The 14,741-nt window shown below is 41.9% G+C and overlaps 1 protein-coding gene across 6 annotated transcripts in view; it reads left to right on the top strand.

The window, feature by feature from the left end:
* LOC110976594 (uncharacterized) overlaps nt 1–14,741 on the top strand; it is a 48,865-nt gene that overhangs the window by 9,107 nt on the left and 25,017 nt on the right. For 4 of the 6 annotated variants that reach the window (XM_022229997.2, XM_022229999.2, XM_022229998.2 and 1 more), the window contains 6 exons: nt 5,973–6,044; nt 6,442–6,556; nt 8,500–8,625; nt 10,468–10,629; nt 12,216–12,503; nt 13,222–13,321. In XM_022229997.2, the coding sequence (XP_022085689.2) occupies nt 5,973–6,044; nt 6,442–6,556; nt 8,500–8,625; nt 10,468–10,629; nt 12,216–12,503; nt 13,222–13,321 (863 nt within the window). Of the gene's footprint in view, nt 1–1,011; nt 1,315–5,972; nt 6,045–6,441; nt 6,557–8,499; nt 8,626–10,467; nt 10,630–12,215; nt 12,504–13,221; nt 13,322–14,741 lie in introns of those variants that run through there. The other 2 variants (XM_087141770.1, XM_087141768.1) reach the window with 2 other exon arrangements.

Here is a 14,741-nt window from a genome sequence, read left to right as displayed (position 1 = left end):
ACGGTATACAAATTGATCTCAAAAAGCCAGGAGGTTATTTGCTTTCACTATCCCCAGCGGGTTTGATCCATTCACATGAGCAGTGCAAACATTTGTGAATTTTGTGTACATTCCGGGGAAAATCTCTGGCCTTTTTGGAGGTCTTTTATATTTTGCTTTTGTGCTTCCAGCACACCCCAAGTCTTGAGTTTCAGCAAGCACAAGATCATTTGACTTGAAGGCACCCTGCAGAAAGACGGGAAATCATCTAAAACAGAAAAAAGTAATCAATTTGTGAATAGTCTTATTGGCAAATAGTTTTTACCAAAGGTTCAGTTGATTATTTTTTTTTAATTTTCTCTGATGGGATGAAATCTTAAAGATTCTGAATAATGTCAATTTCAGGATTAACCCTAACCCACGGATGTGTGTAAAATCGTATTACATAATGTGTATATAAGGAGGATTTAGCTCTGTAGGGGTTAAAGTTTAAAAGAAAACCCTTTTTATAAACCTTGTTCATTTTCTGTGCACCTGAAGCCTTCCACATTCATCACTGAATTTCAACAGATGGAAGTCAACTTTAATTCAGCTAAGTCAACACCCAAAGGCAATGTGAATGCCATTTGTGAATAAGTACTGCTCTCTCAATAGCAAGTGCAGGTTATACATACATGTAACATGTAATATGTATAACTTTAAAAGTAAAAAAAAAAGGATATTGGGTTTTGAGAACCCTTGGGTTTTGAATTCCTGGGGATTGAATTGTGGCTGATAAGCCCTTTGTAGCAATGATCATGAGGCTGATACTTGCAACGAGGAAGCCACCTGTCTAGCAGAGATAGTACCTCCTTAGGCCTAATCTTACACACAGGGGTCCAAGTTTTCTTTCATGTTTGTCACTGATGCCAGCAGCGTGGGACACATTAATTTTTCCACTTGTTAGAATGATACAGGGAGTTGGGGAGGGGGAAAGTTTGGTTTGGGGGGGTGGGTGAGGGTAGGGGAATAGAGGACCCATCTCTGGGGAAGTAGTTAATCAGGTGAGGCATCCCCAGCCAGGGCGTGGGCAGGAAAGTGTATTGACAGGCAGCTGCTGCTTCAGGCCGGGGTTCCAGGATTTACAACCCCCTGACGCCCCCCCAGGCACGAGCTGCCGCCGAGTGCAGAACGAATCGCAACGGTGGCCGCAACAGGAAAAGAGGTGTACATGTTTGTAATTGCTTAGGCTCTTACCCGGGCCTGCCCAACAATGGACCTTTGGCGAGGAAGTGTTGCATGAAGTCATCGCTTGATCCTCCTGCACAATGTCAGGATGCTCGTGAAACTACAGAGGTAATTTTTTTTTTCAGTACTAATGAGTTAACCTTACTTTTTAGGCTTCTGAGGAAACACTAAAATGTATGTCCTTGTGCACATCCTCATTAACTAATTAGGGCAAGAATAAAAAACAGAGGTCTGTATATTTATTGGTAACTTCAGTATTTGACAACACTTCTTTATGACGTTATTTTATTTAAATAGCTTAGCCCTAAAGGTCTTGATGCACATCTTAGGTGTGATGATTCGTGCAGCTTTTTCATACCTACCGATAGATTTAAGAAGACGTTTGAATTTTTTTTCTACTCTTTACCACCTGTGGCTTCAGCAAAGTTATAGGCATTGAGTAATCATCTGCGATCGCCACTGTTAAGGATGTCATTTTTAGCAGTACAGTTATGCTGATCATGTTGATTCATTTATGGATTTTATTTCACTCGGGTTTTCATTGTTTGGCCGGGGACACTTAGAAGCAGGTCTGATCAGAATCTTGGTCGTATGAAGAAATTGCTATTGCTCTACATTGAATTATGTTTCATTCATACTCAGTACCCAAGACATACAGGGCTCTCGACTGCAGTTTATTTCAAGGTAGTCTGATTGGACGATTTGTATTTTGTAAAATTTGTAGGCTGGAGGTGAAGACGGGAACAGCAGACCGTGATTGGCTGTTGAAGGTTTGATGGGTTGTTCATTTGGCACAGGCTGGGTGGCATGACAGTCTTGATTATTGCACGATCCCTTGCATTTCCGCTGCAAGGGTTTGTGGTACCATACATGGAATCGATCAGTCTACAATCACTGATCATGATTGAAACTGCAAAGCACAGGTGAATCCGTACTAATATGTGTACTTCCTCAAAGTTGCGTGTCTGTGAACCACTTCATATGGTGGGGGCATCAGTACTTGGTGCCACCACATCTAAATGATGTAAACTTTTCCCATTGGCAAATAACCTCTTTTTCAGTCTGAAATCTGTAACAGGTTAGATGTTATCAAGGAACAGAGTTTAATCAAATTTTTTTGGCCTAGGCATAGGTAACTGTCATTTTGAGCGATCGAGAAACCTTGAACAAATTATCATGGCAACAAAGTCCTCCTTTGTAATATCTGTCATCTCCTTAAATGATTTTTTTTTAGCTGAGCCCCGAACAACAAGAACAACGTTGGCTAATTGGTTAACAATGCCCAGATGGGAAAGTGCAGGAACTCGGAAATCCTGACACGTGGACATAATGAGACCTTGTTTGAATTGACAGGCACTAAGCAGGCTGCATCTAATTGGTTCGTCGCTCGGTTTGCGGGGAAAACAGGCGCAAGCTCTTTCCAAATCCGTAGGTATTAAGCTACGGTTTAGGAAGAAGAGCATCTTTTAGCAGTGAAACTACATGTACACGTACCTGTACATTAGGCCGTGCACAGCATGCAAGTTGCTTGTTCATGTACACGGTACATTTAGGCTTGAAAGAAATTTGTTGTCAGGAGTATTGCTGGTGAGAACTTTAAAGTCTCGGTTTGTTTGTTTGTTTGTTTGTTTGTTTGAAGGTGGTATGAAGTTTTCTGTGGAATAATTTACATACAAACTTGAACAGTGTCTCAGAGATCTGGCAAATTTTGAATATGTCTGATTTTCAATCATTAATGCTTTTGTAGAGACCTAAGAAATTCTCAGAGTATTCTGCAAGCGTTACAAATCTTGAGGTGTGTTGCAAAATTCTGTTATTGTAAAAATATGTACTTATTTCCATGAAAACGACAGGAAAAACAAACAAAATCCAACCAAATGACAACAAGACAAAAAAATCCCAGAAAGCAACCATTTACTTGATTAACCATACATGTAGGTAAGCTTCATACAAATCCCATTTCATTTTGCTCTGCATCGATAAATTATGTGCTCACTTTTCAGACCGCAGCTTCATGAGTTTATCATGTACATGTATTTAATATTTCTATTCCGTTCACAGTAGAGGATTTACATGTACATACTTCATTGTTAGGGATATGTGCAATTTACATGTATGACTGATTTTAACCATTTCAAGATCAGTTGTTTTGGAAATATGCCTAGGGACAATAAGGCAAGTTGTCAAGCAGAACTGTACAATTTATTCACAGACAAGGTACTGCACGTTACTTCAGGGGAAGCTCTTGGAAATACTAGTAACCATGGAGTATTCCTCCAGGGCTGTAACCCTCGGAATGTCATACTGTATGTAGAGTGTATGATGGATGTTACTTGTGACCACTACATGATTAAACCACATGGCTAATTCAAAGAGGAAAGAACTGGTTGAATGAACTGGCTACTGGACTCCAAGGTACCTATTGATTTTAGTCGGGTGGGGCCATCGAGGAGGAAAAGAAATGGTTAAGGGCAGGGGAGGAAGTGACACACGTCAAGCGGGTGCGGGCAGGGCGGCAGGAGATGCACAGTGCAAATGTGGAAATGCCTGTGGATGGGCCCGAACTGCAGAAATCCACGGTGTGTGGCTAATGCCTTGTCGATCACGTGCAGACAGGGACACAGAGAGAGAGAGAGAGAAGGGGGAGGGGAGATTATGTTGCGTGCCACATGGCTGGCTAGTGTTAGACCATGTCTTCAAGCTTGCCGCCACCCAAAGATTGACTCACTCCCCAAGCGTCTTGGGCTCGAGCGCCACGGGGCTCGTCAGTTGTCAGTGCCCAGAACTGGGCTACCTCATATCAGTGAAGACAAACCCCCCCCATCCCTGTATCTACACCAGTCTTTTTTTTTTCTCTCCCTTAAATCTGCACTTCCTATTTAGCGCCACGGTCATAGATTAGGCCGACAGTTCTCTTTGGATGTGGCTCAGTGCTGACTTGTGCTGTCAGCTGATATAAGGTATAGGAGATAGCAGTGGGTGGTTGTGTTGGACATTTTCAGCTGTGGTGAACTGTCTCCTTTATAACCAGTCCTTTGATGCCTGGTAATGCTCTTACAACTGGATTTATAAGAACGTGCACATGTAAGTGTTGAACACCTGCTATAGCCTCTAGCTTTTGGAAAGCATTTTGAAATTGTCAGGACTTTTTTGGTGTAATTTGGACATTTCAGCTTTACACAATGTTAATTATGCATACATGTACCGGTACATGTGCATATGAGTACTTACATCCTCTGTGCAACAATAACGGTCACTTCTTGTACACGTAGGAATTACACATATTTGAAGTCGCCACCGCCGAATGAAGAAAAATGTAATGTGTAACAGATGAACTTTTTGACGTCTTAAATTTTGTAATTGCACTTTGTTTTATAAAGCATGACGAAGGAATAAGATGCATACAGTATTGTACAGTTTCTCCTACTGAAGAACTACTTTTGCAGTATTTGTTTCTCAGAGACCATTTTAGTCTAAAACATTAATTGTTCATACCAATTGTAAAATATGCACATCTTTTGAATATTATACATAAAAAGGGGATTCGGTTGCTGATTTTTTTGTTCTGACTTGAGCAATTTTGTGCAAAAGTTTTGTTGGTTGGATTTCATAAACCGAAGTTTCACATACTTGTACGTGCCAAAGCCCAGAGCTGTCCACTTTGCCACAATAACCCTTTTTTCCTGCAGTAAGATTCACGTACATGTATGCTGCAAACTCTAACTTGCATTGAGCGTGAGACTCATGCATGTCAGGTTATTGACTCTCGTAAATAGAATTTCTCATGAATTACCCTCCCTCTCCCCCAAAAGGTGGAACACTATTAAAAGAGCCATTTCATCGGCCCTCTTTTGGCCATGGAATGAAATATTGTATGGTCTGTAACGTGTATCTCGTTTTGGGCGGGGAAAAAAGGAACAGTTTGATCAGCTGTTATCAAAGTGGTTGTGATATTAATTTTTTGTGGGGAGTGGGACTTGAATCCAGAGCTGAGGCAAATGGAGATTCAAGTTGGCTGATCATTGTTAAGAGTTCCAAATTGGTGTACTTGTACATGTGTATGTACTGGGTACATCAGGCTGGTCCTGTTTGCTGTTGAGCTTGAGACACAGGGGTACACGAGGGTTTGGCAAGTCAGTTGAGGAACAATGATACGATGAAATACACGTAGGTTGTGTTTTACTGTTTAAATGTTTGTGTCACTGGAAACGTAAGGTGTAAAAATTGAGTCTGAATTAGTGGCTGGATACTCTGAAAATTTGACAGAAATTAACTTGGTCCAAGAGAATGGTTAGGAAGCTTGGCAAGCTACATTTTACACATGCACAGTACATTGTACATGTGCCTGTGTGTTTTACAACTTTTACTGGGTAAACTTGCCTATTCCGATCACAGCTTGCAACCGACAATTGTCAAATATGGAAAAGTATATGTAAAATATACTACTGTGGCACCTCATGAAAGGGCACCCCCCATCCTTGTATTAAATTGTGCAATGTTCATTGTGTAAGTGAGTATATTTTTATATTTGCTTTATTTCTAAATATTAACTGACATCATGTGAAAACTACTTCTTGATTATATTTGTGTGCAGGTTGTCCATTCACTCTCTTTGTCTGTTCTTTCTCTTCATTGCCCTGGAAGGCATGAAAGGAAAGTTCTATTGCCGTGGAGAACCGTGGCATTCACTGTTTGAAGTGAAAGTTGATTATGAAGGAGGCTGGGATTAGAACTAAATCCTTGATATTCTTTCTTTTTTTCTCCAGAAAGAAAACGTTAAGAGATACCCAAACAAAAACAGTGGGAATTTTGTCACTGGATTCGACGTACATTCCAAGGTGTGTTTTCCATATTTTATTAATCTGCTGTTAAATTTGGTTTGAAAGTGAGATAATTACAAGCAAGAAAGGCTTTGTAACGTTACTGAAAACATTTTGCCTTGTGCATTTTCCAAAGGATAGGATGACGTTCCTTTCAATGAAAATATCAAGGTGGAATACAATGTAGTTTGATTTGTTATTTAGCTTATCTATAGGCACATTTGGTCAGTTTTTCTTGCAACTGACAATCCTTTTATTGAAATATGATACACAAGAAATTTAATAGATTAATGTAAGTTTACTTAAACTGCCCAGCAAGTGAACATTCCAAGAGTTTTTGTTTGCTTATGTTCAGAGAGATTTCATCCATTAGATTAAAAATATTGTGTTTTTAACAATTAAATCCTTTTGCCAGGAGGCTAAAATTAAGAGGAGGGAGCGAGCCAGGAGATTTGGAATCAAGTCACCAGATAAAACAAGCAAAACCGAGAAGCTGTCCTCGGTGATTCTTCCACCAGGCTCTACAATCGGTAAGAAGTACAGTTATTGGGACTTAAAGCACTTACCCAGTGAGCTTCCCCCCCAAAAAATGGTCTGCAATGCAGTAGTCAGCAGTCCGCTGTTATCAGTTCCTTGCATGGTGGCAAGTGCAAATGTAGAATGGCATTGATGCACTTTGGTTTGGAGGCTTGGGAATACTCCAGTTACTGTGCGAACACAAGTGATCAGTTGCCCTTGTGCAAGGCCGCATTGGTAATCATGAACAGATGAATTGTTTTGCTGTGAGTAGTTTGCCTATGCATGTAGGTCAAAACGGCGCAAGCCAAGACTTTATACCCTGTGTAAAATAAACCCAGCGTTGCCTAAGTTATTTGTGAGCATTGCAAGATGTGAGACTAAGAGGCTTCAGAAAGATCTGTTGCATCCAACACGTGACTGCATGTGCATGAAGTGCAGTGCCTTTGCAGCGCAGATGAGGTACAAGGCGGCATTCGGGTCACCTACGAGTGCATTTAACTAGTACCACATTTGCTTAAATTACAAGTTAAAATGGCACATCCTACGTATATGCACATGTACATGTATATGCGCTTGTATCATAGACATATTTGCTGAACACATAGGGGGTTCCTGCATGCCCTTACAAAAATGTCCCATGAGGGTATCCCATGGGAAAATATCCCATGGGGTTACATGGTGAATTGGCCACCATGTAGCATGGGATTTGTACCCATCGGCTTTTGCCCATGCGTATTTCAAGAACCCCATGTAATCTCTCAAAATATTCCCATCGTGATTTAATTATCATATCCCATGGTGATTTTCCCACACATCCAATGGTGATTTACCCTTGTGTCCCATGGTGATTGTCCTATGCCTCCCATGGTGAGTGTCCTGTGCATCTCATGGTGACGGGCAAAGTTGCAGTCATCAAATCAACATTCCATTCCAAACTGTGTACTGTAGTTCATGCCAATGCATTTTAATTAATGGCAGCAGCTAGTATGGTTTATAATACAACAAAGCCTCTAAGTGTACCTGTGTAGATGCCATATCAATGCAAATCCCAGTGTTCTCTTGATGATTGCAAAAATTTTAATAGTGTTTGTGTGGCGTTTCCATGGTGTCCACATACAAATCACATTGTATTCCCATGTAGAGTATAAAAACCCTATGGTGTTCCCATGCTGATCATAAAAGCCCCATGGTGTTCCCATGCTGATCATAAAAATCCCATGGTGTTCCCATGCTGATTATAAAAACCCTATGGTGTTCCCATGCTGATCATAAAAGCCCCATGGTGTTCCCATGCTGATCATAAAAATCCCATGGTGTTCCCATGCTGATTATAAAAACCCTATGGTGTTCCCATGCTGACCATAAAAATCCCATGGTGTTCCCATGCTGATCATAAAAATCCCATGATGTTCCCATGCTGATTATAAAATCCTATAGTGTTCCCATGTTGATCATAAAAGCCCCATGGTGTTCCCATGTTGATCATAAAAAACCCATGGTGTTCCCATGCTGATTATATTCAACCAACATTATTTCTTTACCAGTCCCATGGCATACACATGGGGTCCCATGGGCAGCCCATGGGATGCCCATGGGATCTGCATGGAACATTTTTGTAAGGGTGAACATAACCAAATTTGCCCCATGTACATTTATATTTACGTCATCTCAACGGTAACAGGGATACTGAACTAGACAGAGTGATAAATGGGTGCAACATTAAATCAATTAAACTGCCGGCGACCAATTTCCAAGTAAAGGATTGTAGAAGCAACCGAGTAATGTTCAGTTTCCTGAAATTTCCTTCACGGTGTGTGATAGCATGACACGGGGCTACTCAAGCTGCAGCAGAACTCTTCACTGGCTTGGCTACGGAATGACAGGTAATAGAAATCTATGTGCCCACGGTCCCTTACAGCTTTTTACTCATTAGCCTTAATTTTGCTGCTTGCAGGCGGTCACAGGGTTCGCGCAGAGGCCATTTTCATTTTGGGTGTTGACGAGATGAGCACACAAGATGTCTTCAACTATTTCAAAGATTATGATCCCTCATCAATTGAGTGGATCAACGACACGTCGTGTAAGCTTTTCCCTTCCTTATATTGCTAGTCTTAGTTTATTGTGTGTTTGTTGTCTGAGCAACTTTGTTTTAGTATAAGCCACATTTTGGTAAACCTAAACCTTGTAGCTTCTAGCCTAAAATTCGGGGCCCTTCCATGTAGATTTTTGTGTGGACTTTGACAAAGAGTTAGTAAAGTAAAAAGTTTATTCACATGTTTAAACTAATTATGTGTTTAGTAGTTTGAGCTTTGCAACACTGGTACCTCAAGAAGTACCATACACGAGTAAGCAATCGTTTAAACTAATTATGTGTTTAGTAGTTTGAGCTTTGCAACACTGGTACCTCAAGAAGTACCATACACGAGTAAGCAATTGTTTAAACTAATTATGTGTTTAGTAGTTTGAGCTTTGCAACACTGGTACCTCAAGAAGTACCATACACGAGTAAGCAATTGTTTAAACTAATTATGTGTTTAGTAGTTTGAGCTTTGCAATACTGGTACCTCAAGAAGTACCATACACGAGTAAGCAATTTTGTTAGTTTTTCTCTTCCGGGTGTATCCAACCCCAAACACCTAATCCCAACTTCTAATTTTGCTTGACTTCTTTTGCATTTTACTTGATGTTCTGGTTTTGATCAAGTCTAAAGAATGTGCCATTGGAATTGATCTGCAAAGCAAACATGTAGCCCTTTGAAAGAATGAGAACATTTTCCAGTGAAAAATTTCAAATTATCAAGAGGTCAAGGGGTGAAATCAATTCAGTTGAAGCAAGTCATACATGACTGAGAAATGGTGAATAAAAACAAATTGCAGAGTTGTTTGGATTCGGTTCCAAAATTGCATCTTCAAGCCAGTTTTTGTTCAAGGAGAAAAACTTGTACAAAGATTTAGTCCAAGTTGATACAGTGTACCCACTGCCAGTCAGATTCACACAGTGAAAAGATCTTGTACAGGTTTCTTTCCAGGAATTGCTATTGTTACTACAAGCTCTGTGGTTCTTTGAACAAAAAAAGCTTCCTTTTTGGAGCACATCCAGAAAGCTAATACAAAAGACTTCCTTCCTTAAAAACGCAAGTTGGGCTTGGCAATGTCGGATGTGCCCAAAGTGCGGCTGTTGGGCGCTCTGAGGTGGAATTAACGGGGGCAAATGCTGTTCATGGTAGAATTGAGCCATTCCATCCTTGAGAACAGCGATGGCTGTAGTGTTGCCTTTGTTGAATATCACATACATGTAGGAAGTGTGGGTCCTGTGTAGGGTGGTTGTCGTGTTGGTCGTGAGTCATGTTTGATGTGGGGGAGGGGGGCTCGTGTAACGTGATCAGTAGGGAAGGATTAACGGGGGAAGTCCCTTCGCTTCAAGGATGTACATGTATGTACCTGCACAGTTTTATGACTTTGATTGATATATTTTGGTGCAGAAACTTTTTTCTGGCAAAAATAGCTCTGATGTAATTGGAAAGTTTTTAAAGGGTGGAAAATCATGAAACCCTTTCCTTCAATCACAAATTTTGTTCTCATTTTGTGAAGATTGTTCAAAATAAGTCAGTTAACATGCCAACAGGTTTGGTGGAAATTTCTATTATCTTTGTGATGGTTTTTGTAGGTAAAGTATAACACTGAGCCCTCTGAAATGAACAGTGTTCAACATACCCTTCCACCTCTTCAATGTTTTATAGGATTTTGCAGGATGGAGGAAATGGTAGATTCAGTTTGCCTCATGGGACTTGATATCCCATGCAGAGGTGCAAAGAATGTTGCTATGCGTTCTTGGTGGATTTTGAAAGATCCATTAAGAATCCTGGTCCAAATTCTTGAGGAATGAGGGTTGATTTGAAATGTCAGTTTCTTTTTACTTGCAGGTAATGTGGTATGGCTGGACCCCCATTCCGCTGCCAGGGCGTTGTTCAACATGAGCCAACCCCAGCACATCCTGCCCCAGCAAGTACATGTACTTCCCCCGCAGCCCTCACCACCCCCAGTACGGGAAGAACAAGAACCAGAACCCATGGAACAAGAGGAGGGTAGGCTGAACTCTGTCAAGCTTTTCCTAGTGCATCCTGGGCCCACTTTCACAGTGCTGTTAAGCACACAATTTATGCTGACTGAGGTTGCGTGTATTTCACAGAGACTGTAAGTAGTGAGCACATCGAAAGGCACTCATACTGTACCTTAGACGAAAAAATTTGCTTAACGTCTCTACTGATGTGCGCGTAACTGTAAGTAAAACAATGCCAAGTACCGCCATGAAATAGTGCTCCCAATTAGCAAAATTTTCTGTTATTGTAAACACCACTCTCCTGCTAAGCATTAACCACTTCCTGCCGGGGACTCCGGAATTAGAGACGAATGGTTTATATGCGTGGCCAGGGTCTCCGAACTCGGACAAAGGAAACAGGGCCCTGTAACAAAAGACCGTGCTCCGAACAAAAGACCATGCTGCTGGGCATTACAGACATTTTTCACTCTCAAAAGTGGTGATAATCCAGCCTTCTTTTGAAACCGTATACCAGGGTTTGGGGCATTGAGAGCGGGCGGATTACTACCGGGGACAAAAGTGCTCCACCACTGCAGCGATGAGCCACACAGCACCGCTGCACGCTAATCTGGCCCCTATTGAAAAGAGGTCAGCAGTGCACTGAGCCAGATTCTTGAACAAAAGACAGTTACATAACACTGCACAATCTGGGCTCTTTTTACAAGGCTGCAGGCCTGGCTGAAATACTCGGGCGTCAATAGATTTTGTCTGTCAGACTAGAGTGGCAACGAGACAGTAATTCCTGTGGGTGTAAACGTCCATTAATTGAAATGATGAATTGTTGAAGAATTTTGAAAAATGAGAATCTTGAAAAAGTCCCGACTATGTGCACTGCATGTGTCAAACCACCCGGCAGCAAGTGTTTAACCCTAATAGTCCTCAATCCTTCACCTGTTGGAGGACTGAGGACTGTTCGGGTTAAAAGCGTGGTGTGAGGTCACTTGAGTACATCAGCTTGTTGACATGTTTTTTTCCTTGTTGGATTTCAAGAAAGTGTCCTCATTTTTCTGGTTAGTCAGTGACCTTGTCCCACATGCGCATGTCTTTATGATTCTGAGCACCCATTGGATAATGCACCAACTTTGCACAACTTGTGGTTCGGAGGGTTTTATTGCCATTCTATGCAAGTAGGCGTGGTTAGATCTCCAACGATGTCATATTAACGAACTGGATTGGGCAATGCTATGCACATTTAACACTGGACTGGATAGTTCAGCGACTGATGAGGAAGTTTATACTGGAATAGTGATGAGAGCCTTGTTCTTTTTGCTCACTCAAGCAATTCATCCGGTTTGTAGGTGTGACGTCACTTCAGTTTAAAACAACGCCCACTGCACATGCACTGCACTTAGATTTACATGCATTGATTGCTGTTTACATGGAATCATCGAACCGAAAGTTAACGCGCATCTTCAGCAATCGTCCAGTGGGAGCCTGGATATCTTGGCGCGTCCGCCTTTGTGATGAAGTCACTGATGAACCGGATAGGTTCGTGTACTCTGGCCAATAAAATAAAGTCATGTAGATGAATTCAAATGTATGCCCCCTTTGTGATATTTGTTTCATTCATAGAAGATGACGATGACGATTTCTTGGATCTCGTCAGTGACCGGGAAACAGGGGAGCAGGAGAGACATCGACGCAGTACCAGCCGCTCCCCAAACCCGACCCCCTCTGCTGCCCCCTCTGCTCATTCCCCACCCACTTCGTCAACACTGGGGAGAAGTATGGATGACAACAGTACAATGGAGGATGACATGGACATGGGCCCAGTCCACCTCAGCCACGAGGAAGCCACTCGTACAGGCTTGCCTTGCCCTGAAGCCGAAAAGGAGCTGGTCATGCGATATGCAACAACAGGTCAGTTTCAACAGTTGGAGGGTAGGAATACAGGACTTGCAGTCCAGGGCCCAATTTCATGGCACTGCTTACCTAGAATTCTGTGCTTATGATCTCCATTCTGCGTTAACTGTGCAAGCAGAAAAATTCTGCACTAACCCTTCAAGCACAGAATCCTCAGTTACGGGATGTGCGCATGCGCACCCGCCACAATTCCTCGCTTACCCTTAAAATACGTTCGGCGTAAGCAAATTTGCTGCTACAATAAGTGCTGATTTTTTGCTTGCGGAAAGTAGCGCCGTGAAATTGGGCCCAGATATGGGGTCATGGAGTGTGTTCATGCTTAGATAACCCAGGTTTAGTGTTATCACTGCTGTTTGCTTTTGCTTAGGGTAACTTGACGTGTGAACTTTGGAGGCTTGACAGATGCAGTCTTGTGAATTTGAATCTTGACTCAGTGAAGTCATACTGTACCATGCATAACCTAGGCACAGGTAAACCTGCATTGGGAACCAGGAACTAGATATTTGAATGCCATTGCTGCTGTGCACCTTACATCTGTGCAGAGCTCCGTCACAGTTGTACACATTCAGACGGAAATCAGTCTTTTCTGCTCAGTTTTGTATGTGCACAAACCAGCTCTTACGTAATGTGTATCCCCTGCATCAACTGTTCCTGCCTGGAGGGAGTGCGACAGATTGGTGCATTTGATTTGTTGCTTCTTTCTGATATCTTTCAGCTGACAAGAAGGTTTTTGACCCTAGCCACCGCAGTCAGTACTACATCAAGTACGGAAATCCTAATTTTGGAGGCATGAAAGGACTCATCAGTGGCTCGCTGTGAGTGTGGCAGTTGTTTATATTTTGCAGTGACACCTTCTTTCATTAACCCCTTCGTTACGGGAAGCGGTAAGAGCCGCCATAAAAATTGAGATTCCTCAGCCCGCTTTTCAGCTATTATTCTCCGCCCACGCTCTAGCGAACACGGTGAAAGAAGGCAGACCCTGGCTCTTGTATATAAGGTGATTGGCCTTTGTGTGTTGCCAAGAAATGAAAAGGCCGAATTTGCATCATAATCAGCAGCTTCACAATAGTCCCCACTTTGAAAAGAGGCAACGGGAATGTGGAAGCGTGAATAGAGCCGCATGCCACCGAACAATGAGCCTTTTCACTGTGTAATTCAAAGCGTGTAGAGCTTGCAGGGCCACAAACTAAGAATTGGCAGGTGGCCTTCGTGGCCATTCTTGGAGTCGGCTTTCAGAAAAAAGTCCCAGCTTCAAAAGAGGTTAACAAAATTGATTCCAATTGAACAGTTGCTTAAAATTTCAATGGAGCCTAGTGACAGAACTGAATCCAAGCAGATTTATCAAAGCAATCAGTTTCAAGTATGGGTGTTTCGTGCATTTTGTGCACATGAATGAGTGCATATTTATGATGGAGTCAGTGTGAATAACATAAACATTCATCATTACTGCCATGATGTTATCCTTTTTCTGGCAGAAAGGATTCATTAAAGGAGACATATTTGTATGTACAATGTTGTGCAGAACAATCGACCTGAGAATGTTTTGCGACCAAGGGAATCCTCAATGGGATCGTCAGTTTGGATTCCTGAGTTGCAATACCTACCCTGTCTTGACCCAGTGATAAAAAACATTTTCGCACGGGGTGACACAAAAGTCATAAATTGTAATTAAATACTTCCAGCTGGGACAAGCCGTGTTAAACCCCAAGGTGAATGCTCAGTCTTTTTTTCCTACTAACAAGCTAAAGAGCCTTGCTAACGAGGTACCTGTCAGGGCTTGTCGTTAGCTGTGACAGGTGCTCTTAAAGGGGGTTATTTAATTAAAACAGACATCCCTGGGAGGGAATGATACAATGGCAGCAGTGCTGCCTTTGGGAATAACTGATTAATACTTGTGTTTTGGACAAATGTTACTGGTAGCCTTATCCTCTAGCCCTCTGTTAAAGTGTGGTCAGGGCTTGAAATACTACTGGATGTGTCCATCAAACAGCAGGAGATTTCAACAAGAGAGGGTACACACATGCAGTTGTTGAAATCAACACGTACAGAGACCAAAGTTCTTAAGCAGTTAACCGAAAGTTTTAACAGTGTCTGACAGCGTTTCAGTGAAGGAATTTCAGACTCAATTCTCAACCCCTTTCTGACAGAGTACATAACCACCATTACCTCATAATGTACACGCAGTTGAAATCTTCTGTTGATATTACTGAAGGTTTCCGTACGTGGTTTTCATGT

This window comes from Acanthaster planci, linkage group LG09, assembly GCF_054643075.1.
Source record: "Acanthaster planci isolate LZ-2023a linkage group LG09, COTS_SCS, whole genome shotgun sequence".
NCBI classification, from domain to species: domain Eukaryota; kingdom Metazoa; phylum Echinodermata; class Asteroidea; order Valvatida; family Acanthasteridae; genus Acanthaster; species Acanthaster planci.
The sequence above is the reverse complement of the archived record's forward strand: the minus strand, read 5'-3'. Positions and strand labels throughout refer to the sequence as shown.